A 13,298-nucleotide genomic window follows, 5' to 3' on the forward strand; every position below is an offset into this window, starting at 1 on the left:
GAACCATATCTTGTTTAGCAACCTCAAAAACTGTCACCAAATATCCATGCCAAGGGAGTGGAAAGAACATGAGACTGAAGGCATCAGATGATAACAGATCCAGTCTTTACCCAACTGTGTGACCATGGACCTCTCTGGATGATACATCTAACAAGAGCAAGCATTTGTACGACTGTTCACAGCTCATCAAGAGCTTTTGCCAGGCATTGTCTTGTCTGCTCCTTCTAGTAATCCTGTGAATTAGATAGGTGGGGATGTTTGTTTGTTTGTTTGTTTATTGGCACTAGGGATTGAACCCAGGGGCATCCTACCACTGAGCTACATTCCTGGCTCTTTTTACTTTTGAGATACAGTCCTGTTAAATTGCCTAAGTTGGCGTCAAACTTCCCATCCCACGTACCAGGATTCCCGGGATATGCCACAGCACCAGACTGATCTATCCCTTCCTTTCTAGGACGTGAAATTGAGGCTGGGAAGGCAGAGCCGGGCTTTCTATCCAAGCCCGCTGCTCTTCCCTTAGGAGCGCTTGGTCCCTCTCACTCAGTATCTGGACCACTCACAGTACTTCCAGCATCCTGACTGTTGGTTTGATGCCTCATTTCCCTGCTAGGCTGTGTCTTGCTTATCTCTCCAATGGTGTGTGGCAACAGTAGGTGCTAAATAAGTGTTGGAATTAAGCGAACAAATGTGAACTATGGTGATGAGAGCGAGTTTAGGGTTGACTAAAGCTACATATGAGCATAAATTCTGTTGATAATTGTGGCAGACAGGGACAGTTGTCCATTGGAGGCAGAAGTCCCTCTAGTGTAGACTTCTGCCCAGTGAAGGGTCATCCTCCCTGAGCCCTGCTGCATCCAAGTGGCACCACAGGACCAGCTCTTGCCAGTCACATATGGTGACATGTTTCATTTCTGAGCTGACAAGGGCAAGAAGGGGGTATGCCTTCCCTGTATACTTTCTTCTACTCCTCAGCTGAACAGTGGGACTGCAAGGCTCTGGGGCAGGAGGTAACCACAAGATGGAAAGACCCTGGAGTCCCCAAACCCGCCATCAGCCTCACAATCCACAGTGTGTATAATGGCTTGTGACAAAAGAGGAATAAATTTCCCATGAGTTCAGATTTTGGGGCGGGGGGTGTTTGTTATAGCAGCTAGTGTTATCTTAACCGATCATGAATTATTTACTCTGATCTCAATGATCTTTGGAATGTAAGATATAGCCAAAGGACAGCTTGAGAGAAAACAGTGGTCTTTCTTTAATTCCACTGAAATAGTCATTCAAGTAATTTGATCATTTATTTATTTATTTATTTATTTATTTATTGCGGGTCTGGGAATGAAACCCAGGGGCATTCAACCTCCAAGCTACACCCTCTACCCTACTTTTTTATTCTTTATTTTGAACTAGGGTCTCACTAAGTTGCAAAGGGCCTCACTAAATAACTGAGGCTGTCCACGAACTGCGATCCTCCGGTCTCAGCCTCCCGAATGCTGGGCTTATAAGTGTGCGCCACCATGCCCAGCTTTAATTTTAAAAGTCATTGAGGGTGGAACCCAGGGGCTTTTCTACCTCTGGGCTATACTCCCAGATCTGTTTTTTTATGCTTTATTTGGAAACAGGGTCTCACTAAGTTGCTGAGAGCCTAAGTAGCTGAGGCTGGCTTCGAACCTGTGCGATCCTCCTGTCTCAGCCTCCCAAGCGCTGGGATTACAAGCATGTGCCACCACGCCCAGGTGAAGGTCACTTTAGAAAGGAAGCAAATAAAAATTGAGAGAAGGACAGTAATTCTTTACCAACACCGCTGCCTTTCCCAGAGCTATGTCCAGGACCCAAGTAACAAACAGATTAGAATTCAGGGAGCACTGATGCTCTGAGACCACGGTGAAAGGCAGCAGAACACAGGAGCAGAGCGTTTTACGCCTCACGTCACTCTCAGCCTGTCTCCAAGGCTCAGCCCTCCCCAGAACACACACAGGAGCAATCTCCAGGAGATTTTCCACCAAGAACGGCTGGGTTTTATAGCTCCTTTACAGCTAGTGTCCTCATCCCTCCAAATAAATGCCCACATCAGTCCTAGGGTGCTGTCTTCACTGCCGTTTTGGCCTGAAGGTCACTTTCTTTAAGCAGCAAGGCCCCTCGTCTAGAGGGTGAAATATATGTCTTCTCACTATCACTCTGTAAAATGGGAGGCACAACTCTGCTACCCCGGGGCCCCGTGGGGACCAGGAGACCCGACAGGTGTCAAGGGCTTCCAGACACCAGCCTAGCACCCCAGAGCTCATGAAGCGGGAGCCAGTGTCAAGTGTAACATCCTAATACAAAACCTCCACAGCCCGACACTTACTGACTCACCTCGTCAAAGTTGGCTCGTATTACAGTGTCCAGTATTCTCTGACAGTGCGTTCTGTACATCATAATAAAGGTAGAAACCTGGGGGTGGGTGGAAGGTCCAAGACAAAGGCAGACATTAGTACACATGTGACCACTGTAGAAATTGCCACCTTTATGTCATTTATTCCCTATTGGACAGATGAAATTCACCAAACACCTACTTATTCTGCAAGCCCTGCAGGGGACAGGGTTTCCTTGGGTGGCGGCGTGCCTGACCCCAGGCTCCCTGCTCCAGGCTCGCACAGCTCCCGAGCGTGTTTGGGTCATCTCACCTTGCAGGACAGGAGGTTTCGGCTTCTCTTTGCCCCGCTTCCCACCTGCGTGAGACTGTGAGCTCCAGGAAAGTAAAACTGGCAGGTAACTCACGCTCTGTGTCAGGGCCTAGCACGGCGCACAGCACAGAGAGCTCAGGAGAGCTTGTGGAACTCCATTCTCCTCATTGGGCAAAATACTGAAAAATTAAAACCCAGTATATACTTATAGGAAGTGCGTTTGCCCAAATCAACATAAGACTTGGGAATTTTCTGCAATCTGCTTAGAAAAGTATTACTCCTTCTCCCACTCGTCTGGGAACTTTAAAGTCATGGTGCAGGGAGTTTGACCAAAAATTAAAATTTGACCAAAATTCAAGATTTTACCTGTTCTTAGATTTGAAGCACCCTTTACAGATGCCAGTTCTTTTCTTTCATTTCAGAACGTAGCCATGCATTTTATATAAACTTGAGCTTGCCTACACGCATTCATCTCCTCGTTTGACTACAAGCCTCCTGAAAGCAGATCTCGTGTCCCTCCCTCCGCTGTATCTCGGCTGCTTGTGTGGAAGGGAGGCTTAGCAAAAGCTACATGTGTGTTAGAGCCCTGGGGTGTCAGGGACATGGTGCTCCCAGGGGAACCCCCACCCCAGCTTTGTTTCTTTGATACTTCGTTACAAATAGACTCGGATCAGAAGTACCTGATTTACTGCACCTATAAAATTCTTCCTTGTCTTTGGGAATATGATTTCACCAGATCCCCTGTAGCACATGGGAAAATGAACTTTATCCTATGGAAAAGCAATCCAGATGAGGGGGGCTCTTCCCTTGTGAAATGGGACAATGTAACATCCTAGGACAGGTGTGTAGGTGGAGGGACAGACAGATGATGGATAGACAGAGATGACAGATAGATAGGAGAGATGGGTGGAGTCCAAGGAGAGAAGTGGATAGGTTTACAGAAGTAAAATAATTTTGGGTTTATAGAAAAGTAGTAGAGAAAATACAGGGAGTTCCTGTATTATGATAGATATATGATAGTGTATAGTTATGATCAAGGTAGATAGATAGATATGACAGAGGTAGAGTAGACTTCCTAATTTTAGAATAATTTTAGATTTGTAGAAAAGTTGTAGAGATAACACAGGTAGCTCCCATGAAGCTAACTACAGCTGTGTATGTTTATTTTTATTTATTTATTTTTTTTGGTGGTACTGGGGGTGGAACCCAGAGGCTTTCTACCTCCGGGCTACACTCCCAGACCATTTTTACATTTTATTTGGAAACAAGGTCTCACTAAGTTGCTGAGAGCCTCACTAAGCAGCTGAGGCTGGCTTCGAACCCGCGCGATCCTCCTGTCTCAGCCTCCCAAGCGCAGGGATTACAAGCGTGCACCACCACGCCCGGCTAGCTTGTATGTTTAAAGTCACCATCTTGCAATGAGTGAGGGGGAGGGAAAGAGAGAGAGAGAGAGAGAGAGAGAGAGAGAGAGAGAGTGTGTGTGTGTGTGTGTGTGTGTGTGTGTGTGTGTGTGTGTAGGGGAGGAGGCCCCCCATTTGCAGCTACCCCCAGAGGTGTGGTCACCTTCTCCTCGGGCAGGCTGGCTGGCAGGTCCAGGTCTTTAACATTGGGAAACTCTGGCAGCAGCGTTCCGAGCTTGGAGCGGGGTGAATAAGCCACGGTCTGCTTGCTGACTTCCTTCTTGCCCGTCTCGCTCACCCAGGCGGCTCCCTTCTTGGAATACATCACATCATAATATTGGGAGCTTTCCTTCACCGCAATGCCATAGTAATGGTACCTTGGCCACAGAGAGAGAGAGAGGTAGAGGGGCCCACAGGCACGGTTAGTAAATGGGGGTTCTTGAGTTGGTGTGGGGGGTGGCTGGGCACATCCTCCCCGGGGCTAGAAGGGTTAACTCTCCTGTAAGGTCTCCTGATAGCTCTGAAGTCTAGAATTAAACCAAAGTTCCGTGTTGCCAGCCATCAATCAGGCAGGTAAAAATAACCAAAATTGCCTCCTACAGAAAATATTAAGTCAAAGACTTTGCAGAGAGGGGAGGAAAACTTTTCCATTTGTACTTGATCTCATCTGTATAACAAATGGGATCACAGGGGGTCAGCACTTGAGTGTCCTCCGCTGTGGGGACCCAAGCGGCAGGATGTGTTTATGACTGCCAACTGCCCCTCCAACAGAAATTCATCATGAGTGGCAGTCTCATAGAACTGAGTTTGTTTTGTTTTGTTTTGTTTCTAGGGTGCTAGGGATTGAACCCAGGCACAATGCTACCTCTGAGCTATCCCCCAGCCCTATTTTTTTTTTTTTAATTTGGAAACAGGATCTTGCTAAATTGCTGAGGCTGGCTTTAAACCTGTGATCCACTTTATCACAGCCTCGCAAGGACTGGGATTTACCATGGTGTGCACCACCATGCCCAGCTAGAGCTGTATTTTAGAAAAACAAATCCAATGCTTTGACACCAAATGTCAAACACAAAGACCAGAATTTTTGATGAATTCAAAATGGGCTTAATAATGGCAATGTTTCAGTTAAGATCGAGGAGGGAAGGAAACAATATTTTGTTTGGATTTTAGCTATAATCTATTGAGCACTTATATGTACTTTACATGCATTAGTTTGTAAATAACTCTGTGGAAATTTTAAAGATGAGAAAGTAGAGGCAAGAAAGCCCAAGTACTTTGCTTAAATCATATAGCTGTTTAGGACAAGAACAGGTTCTTAACCACAGGTCTGTTTGAGTACAAAGCCACAGTTTTATACTGATGAAAAATAGCATGATGGTAAGCTCTGACGTGTGTCAGAATCACGTATGGGCTAGCTAGGCGTGGTGGTGCGTACCTCTAATCCTAGTACTTGGGAGGCTGAGGCAGGAAGATCAGAGGTTCCCAGCCAGCCTCAGCAACTTAGTGAGGCCCTTTGAAACTTAGTGAGACTGTTTCAAAATTAAAAAATGAATTAGGAAAAGCCAGGCATGGTAGTGCATGCTTGTAACCCAGTACCTGGGAGGCCGAGACAGGAAGATCCCAGGTTCATAGGCAGCCTCAGCTACTTAGTGAGGCCCTCTGCAATTTAGTGAGACCAAATAAAAAATAAAGTTGGAGGTGTAGCTCAAAGGTAGAATGTCCCTGGGTTCAATCCTTAGTACTACCAAAAAAAAAAAAAAAAAAAAAAAAATAGGACTGGGGGCATAGCTCAGAAGTTGACTGACCCTTGTTCAATCCCTAGTACAAAAAAAAAAAAAAAAAAAAAGCACCACAGGTAATTCTGAAGCATAATAGTGATAGCCAGGTGACATGGCACATACCTATCATCCCAGTACTTAGGAGGCTGAGATAGGAGGATCACAGGTTTGAGGACAGCCTCAGCAACCTAGTGAGCCCTTGTTTAAAAAAAAAATTGGCTGTGGGTATAGTTTGGAGGTAGAAATGCCCTAGGATCAATCCCTAGTACCTCCCAAACAAATCTAATCTTTAGTGTCAAGGGCCTGACACACACATTCTTATTTAACCTCACCAAGTCCCTTCGAGACTAGAACTGGTTATTATCCCAACTTTATAGACAAAGCAACTAAGGCTCAGAGAATTTAAATAATCACCCAACATCACCCAGTGAGCAGGGAGCAGAGGCAGGTCTTGAAGTGCTTTTAACCACAAAGCCAGTGATTCTCAAACCTCACTAACAATAAGAATCACCTGCAGAACATATCAGACTCCTGCCCCCACCCCAAGATTCCAGTCTAGTAGGTCTTGCGTGGATTTCCCCAGCCCCATGGCAATCCTAACATAACTCATGGACCTCGCTTTCAGAAACACTGCACGACATGCCAACGGCTTTTCTCTACCCGTGGATCTGGTGATAGTCACAAGATCCTAGCGTGAAATGAGAAAGCACTTCGAGTCACCATGAAGGTTTGCATGGAGAGGGAAGAGATGGGCTTCCAAACCCTCCCTCTCCCCCACCCCTTTCCTCCAGGTACCATTCCGTGATATTTCTGCTCAGTGGGCATCTCGAGTCTATCTGAATGCCGCCTGGGATGAAGAGCTCGGGCCCTCCCAAGGCAGCCCAGTTCATCGTAAGCCGATCTACTTATCAGAAAGTTCTTTGTGTTGAGCTGCGATCTGCCTTCTGTGCCTTCTAGTTCCCAACTGTCTATAACTGCCTTTCCATCCTGGGGGAGGGGCTGGTTCTGGAAGCACCCTTCCGGTGGGCAGGCAGTTATGCTGTGCCTCTTGCTTCCAAAAGCTCCCCTTCCTCATTTCTTAAGATGAAGACAGTCATATTTAGGCTAGGCCACGTTTCTTTAAAACCCCAGTACAAAAGAAAAGAAAGGAAAGAAAAAAACAGGCTCTCACATATAGACGAAAGGGAACTTCCTTCACTTTACATAGGATGGAAAGCCTTTCTGTTAAATTTTTGACTGTCTTTACTTTCTGACTTTATTATTTTTACTATTTCAACTACTCTTAGAAATGGACAATGATGTATTAGAGCCAGTGATTTTTCAAAGATTCTTCAAAGACTTCAAGCTGTCCAAAAATCATTTCTATTCATTCAACATTCATCCATCCACCCATTTGTTCAACTTTTATTTTTTTCAGTACTGGGGATTGAACCCAGGGACATTCTACCTCTGAGCTACACCTCCAGGACTATTTCATATTCTTTACTTTGAAACAGGGTCTCACTAAGTTAAGGAGGACCTCACTAAGTAAGTAGCTGAGGCTGGCCGTGAGCCTGGGATCCTCCCGTCTCAGCCTCCCAAGCCCTGGGATGACGAGCGTGCGCCACCACAGCTGGCCTCTGTTCAACATTTTAAATCACCTACTGTGTGTTCAGCTGCAACCAGGAGGGAGGGACTTGGCTTTTGTACTCTGTAAGCTTACCAAGGTGGAAACCTCTCAGCTGATACCAGAACGTTTCTTTATAAGGGCTGGTTTTTCCAGAGTGGTCAGTCACTTTAGGAAAGTCTTAGGAATTTATTTTGAGATGTCTTTTGCTCAAAAATATTCAGAAAGTCCCTTCAGAATTTGCCCCAACAGCTTCTGAGCCACACAAAAAAGTTTATCTCATTATTTTCAGAACTTTACTAAAAAGGTGTTTCCTGTTTGATCATCCACCCTCTTTTGTTTTCATTCTTTCTTTCTTTCTTTCTTTCTTTCTTTCTTTCTTTCTTTCTTTCTTTCCTTTCCTTCTTTTTTTCTATGGTACTGGGAATTTATTCCAAGGGTATTCTACTTCCAAACTCAACCCCCCAGCCCTTTTTTTTTTACTTTTTTACTTTTTTGTTTTCAAACAGGCTCTCACTACGTTGCTGATGTCTGGCTCCATATGAGGTTGTTTTGGCCTCCCAAGTACTAGGATTATAGGCATGGGCCACCACACCCTGCACTGGTCATCCATTTTCTTTCCCTAACTTTCCCAAAGTAAAACTCACTGTTGACAGATAAAAATGTGCTTGGTGTCCAGGGATGACAGTGGCAGGTCAGGGCCTGGGGGTCTTGCCCAAGGTGACAGTATGTACATGCTTTTAAAATGCCCTTAGAGATAAGGCTGACAAGGTGTGTGTATGTTTCTGTTTTATTTATTTATTTTTTGTGGTACTGGGATTGGAACCCAGGGGCCTTTTACCTCCAGGCTACACTCCCAGACCTATTTTATATTTTTATTTGGAAGCCGGGTCTCACTAAGTTGCTGAGAGCTTCACTATGTAGCTGAGGCTGGCTTCAAACCTACGTGGTTCTCCTGTCTCAGCCTCCCAAGTACTGGGATTAAGCATACACTACCACCTCTGGTACGTTTCTGTGTTTTATAGTTCGCTCTGCGCTGACCTGTTCAAAGGTTTAGCAATGCTGCATAATAAGGCACCCCCTAGTGGAGTCACCTGCACATTAGCATAACAAAGGTTCTGAGAAATCTTGGGTACAAGAAGCTGTTTAACTTGCATGACCACCTGCCCTTTTTCATGGGATGCTGATTAACATCCAGCAATTTCTGAAACATCCTTAGAGGCATGTCCTATAAAATCCAGATATTAACAATACCTGGGCAGGGCTGGCAGAGACCCCTTTCTCTGTCAGGAGACAGGCATCTGCACGGCCTTCTCCTCAGGAAGGCCATCCTGGCCCCGGCTCCTTTTGTTATCCTCAACTACTATCCTCTTTGTGTCTGTCTTGATCACCAGAATGTTCCCAGTATAAGCATGAATGTACCCACACAGCCAAAGCCTGAACCCTGTACTGGCGGGTTGGCCGATGGGGCTGGGGCAGGGAAGCAGTGCACCTTGAGTACCGCCACCCGCCCGCCCAGCAGGGGCTTCTTGCCTGGTCCCCATCAGGGATGAGTGCCCATCCATTGGCTTCTCTAGCCTCCTGGACACACAGAGCAGGGTCTGCTCAACAAAACAGTCCAAGTAACTCGCGGCTTGTCCAAGAAGCCACACGATACCCCTTGAAACAACGCCTAGACAATTAAAAACAATGCCAAAGGCAGGCGGCACAAAATCAGACTCCATCAAGCGGCTGGGCAAAGGGCCTGGGCTCTGGACCACCTCTCTTTCAAGGGTTCTGAGAGAAGCAGAGCGGGCTGTCATAGAGCTCCTCCAGGTTCCCTCCGGGCACAGACCTCCTGCCAGGCTGCTGCCGAGCTCAGGGTGAGCAGCCCGGGTCGTACGCTGTCTGTCTGTCTGTCTGTCTGTCTGGTGCTTACTTGGACTGTCCTCGGGTCCCGAGTCTTCTGGTGGTCAGCTGAGGAAACTGCTGCCTTATGATCTGTAAATCAACACAAGAATCGGTTACCCAAAGGGAGAAGCTGGGCGCAGTGACTTGAGGGATTTTTGGTTTTGTGTGTGTGTGGTACTGGGGATGGAACCCAGGGGCATTATTCTACCTCTGAGCTACACCCCCAGCCCTATTTTTTATTCTTTATTTTGAAACAGGGTCTCACTAAGTTGCAAAGGGCCTAAGTAGCTGACGCTGTCCTCGAGCCATGATCCTTCTGTCTCAGCCTCCCAAATGCTGAGGTTACAAGCATGTGCCCCCCCCTCCAGTTGTGACTTGAGTTTTACAAATGGCAATCATGAAATAAAATAAAGGCTTTGTCACCATGGTTGTTGGGAGTTTGTGGGGCCCTGGAGAAGCCAGGGCTGGGAGGCGGGCAGGGGGCTTGGATGGTAGTGGGGCTACGATCCCCCTTGGTGATTCACTCCCTCCTGCTCATGCACAGAAGGGCACCAGGCGGTGCCCTGCATAACGCCCTCCAGTGGCTCCTGTCACACCCCAAACCCAAACATGCCCTGGGCCTCTGTGCCGGCCGGCTGGTCACGGCCTCCTCTCCTACGATTCACTCCCTTTTTTACTGGAGCCCGCGGCGAAGAACACGAAGGCACCCAGATTTTCCCAGACTGGCTCCTTCTCTCAAACCACTGAGCTCTGGGGACAACGTTCCTCTGCGCACAGGCAATGTCCCTCTGCTTTCTGTCGCTTTGCCGCTCAGCATCATCTGCTAAACAGGGTCTCATTTAATGACTCAGCACCGTCCGCTAAACAGGGTCGCTTGTTTGCTTCCAGCTGAATGCCGGGCTTGTCTCTCTCCTACTCGCATGCAAGGTGCAAGAGGGGCTCGACACCCGACACCCGGGAAGAGCTCCATCCATGCGCGTCGTGGAATGACGCTCTGAGTACTGTCAGGAGAGAGTGTCCTTTACCCGCCTGCGGAGGAGAGGACAGCGGGCGGCCGCTGTGGCCCAGGGCAACCACACAGGTTCGCAAGAAACCAGGAGAGACCATCTCCTGAGGTGGAAACGCACCGGGGCCGTGGAGAGGCCTATGAAGGAAGGTTTGGTGCAAGACTTTGGGGTCAGCCTCCTTGGGTGAGGCGGCACTCAGCTAGCTGTCAGGTTGGGTGGCCCTGGGCAAGTACACATTCAAATGAGTTCCTTACCCTGTTTGTGAAAGGGAAACGACAATACACGCTGCCTTTGTGGATCCCTGTGAACTTCACAACAGTAAATGTGTGTACATGATTCACGGTAGAGCCTGGACCAGTAAGAACCCAATCGGTGTTATTATTTCCACAGACCGCCCTGATGGCTCGTCTCCGTTTATTTCCAGGAGCTTTTCTTCCTAAGTCCAATCCAATTCTTCCAGAAGTTGATTCTTCCAGAAGCTTTTCCACCTCCCTGAGCACTGGGCAGATGTGCATGGCCAGAGGGAGCGGGCCTGCACCCTGGAAGGCCATGGGTCTCGGGTGCTTTCTCTAGCAATGGGGTTGGGTCTCCTCCGATCCAGCCACACCCTCTTTTACACACACCAGCACTCACATCGATGGATTGACTCAACCACTCAACATGTGGCTGTTAGCTGCTTCATCTTAGACATTCTGTTTAACTGCTGTCTTAGTTTCCTCCTGTGATATCTGAGGACTTAGGGGCTAGGTCAGTCTTTCCTAATTGAAGGAACACGTGATGGGAGCCCCAACTAAACTGGCATCAGCTGGATGGAAAGAAGTGGCCAAGTGAAAGAGAAATGGAGAACCTGGGAACAGGTAGCATGCAGCTTGCTGTGTATTGGGGTGCCAGGCATCTCCAGGGTGAAGACTGGATGGGGCAGTGATTCCTCATCTGAAAGTGGGTGAGAAAAGGTTGATCCCACAAGAAGGCTAAGAAGTCAAAGGTGATAACATCACAAAAACACCTTTGGAAGCAAAGATGACTTGAAAAATACTATCTCCTAATGACTCAAAATGATACTATGAGTGATATTATCTCGTGAGTGAACAAAAACGATTCTTTTCTGGATTATGTAAGAATGCCGCTTGTGGAAGCAACATATCCCAGTTTCTTTAACCCTAACTCCATAGACTGAGGACTGACAGGGGCCCCTCACTTCGTCTACATGCCTCTCAGATTACTGTGTCCAATGAGACGTTGGCAGCTAGGTGTGGTGGCCTCATCTCCTTGGGTTTGATGCACCCGTGGCTGAGCCCCAGAGACTCTCATCAACAACTGGTTTCAAAGCAGGATCTGGAGCAGCTGTTCATGAAGGCACAATACTGAACAGGGAGAGAGAGGCCAGAAGAGATAGAGGAGGAAGAATGCAAGGGCAAACCTGGAGCCAGGGGTTCTTCACATTGTTTAAAAGGGAGTTGGAATTTGAGTTCTGAGTTTCCTAACCTCCCAAGCAAAGAAGATAACACCATAGAATGATAGGAGCCCTGATGTCAGTAAGATACATACTATTTTATTATCTCATTATCCTATGCTATCATCTTAGGAGCTAAGGTACTAGTATCTTATTCTCATACTAGTATCTTATATTCTCTTAGTGCATACTAGTTACTTCTTCCTATGTTCATCTCTGGGGAATTTCTCCCATGCTGATGGACACAACAGTGGGCGACCATGCTGAACCCTTGGATACCAGCAGACATTTTGAAAATGTTGACGTTCAGTGCCGTCAAAGCTGTAGTGAAACGAGACTGCTCAGGTCACTGAAGACATATTTAGTACAACCTTTCCCTCAAAGCATTGTTTACAAACATCTGTCAAGAGCCACAGTATACTCATACTTTTTGATGTATTAATTTCAAGGAAGTAATCTAAAATAAGAGAAAGTGGCTGGGTGTGGCGATGCACGCTTGTAATCCCAGTACTTGAAAGGCCGAGACAGCAGGATTGCAGATTCGAGGAAATCCTTGATAGTATAGCGAGATTCTCAGCAACCTATTTCAAACTAAAATATAAAATAGGGCTGGAGGTGTGACTCAGAGGCATACCTCCCCTGGGTTCAATCTCCAGTATCACAATAAATAAATAAATAAATAAATAAATAAATAAAATAATAAAAAGTGAAGTGTGGGGCTACTAATGAGAGTGAAAAATTAGAAACGAGATAAATGCCAAATGATATGGAACTGGCTAAACACACAGATTGCACATATACTCAACAGAACTCATGCGGCCATTAAAAATGACGGCAACAAAAACTACGTCATGATATAAAAAGTGCTTAGGGCGTAATGTTAAGTGAGATAGTGGACCTTAAACTATGTTTATGCTGAGGTGGTAATTCATGGTTGTACAAATGCAGGAACAGACAGAGAACATGGAAAAATAAAAATGGACCCTTTTTAAGGTAGTGGGATTGTGGGTGGAACAAAGAAGGTTTTATAAAAGATTTGAGTACTAAATCAACTTTTATGTGCATAGAAAAGGATTTCCTTATTAGAAATATTCTTAACTGACCATAGAAGTTCAAGAAACTCTTGAGAGTGGCACCAAAAGCCAAGGACGCCACAGTGCGAGCTTTTTCTTTCATCTCTCTTTAAATTCCTTCCTACCCCCTGCAAATCATCTGTAAATAATAAAAGAGAGCAGCATTGTTTCTTTTGGTTGTTAAGCCTTATTATTACTTGATTTAAGAGACTGGGCTGAGTTCTGAAATCCTCCTAAGTGTTTACTCAAATGGTATCCCACACAACAACCACAGAGCACACAGGCAAACCCCGGTGCCTGCCTGAGGCGAAGGGGCCTTGGGAGGACTCGCCAGCGAGCGCTGGCGGTGGGGCCTGGCCTCCCGGAGCCGGTCCCTCCTCCCTTGTGATTCAGTTAAGCAGATAAACAGTCCTTTGCAGCATCCTGAC

At 46.6% G+C, this 13,298-nt stretch overlaps 1 protein-coding gene across 3 annotated transcripts in view; it reads right to left on the reverse strand.

Annotated features, from left to right (window-relative positions):
• Positions 1-13,298, reverse strand: part of RFX4 (regulatory factor X4) — a gene marked incomplete at both ends in the record, with an annotated part of 160,628 nt that overhangs the window by 59,588 nt on the left and 87,742 nt on the right. For 2 of the 3 annotated variants that reach the window (XM_080706411.1, XM_080706410.1), the window contains 3 exons: positions 2,353-2,430; positions 4,227-4,440; positions 9,366-9,427. In XM_080706411.1, the coding sequence (XP_080562537.1) occupies positions 2,353-2,430; positions 4,227-4,440; positions 9,366-9,427 (354 nt within the window). Of the gene's footprint in view, positions 1-2,352; positions 2,431-4,226; positions 4,441-6,636; positions 6,732-9,365; positions 9,428-13,298 lie in introns of those variants that run through there. The other variant, XM_080706412.1, reaches the window with a different exon arrangement.

The sequence above is a fragment of the Muscardinus avellanarius genome, assembly GCF_963383645.1.
Source record: "Muscardinus avellanarius genome assembly, chromosome: 11".
Lineage (NCBI taxonomy): Eukaryota > Metazoa > Chordata > Mammalia > Rodentia > Gliridae > Muscardinus > Muscardinus avellanarius.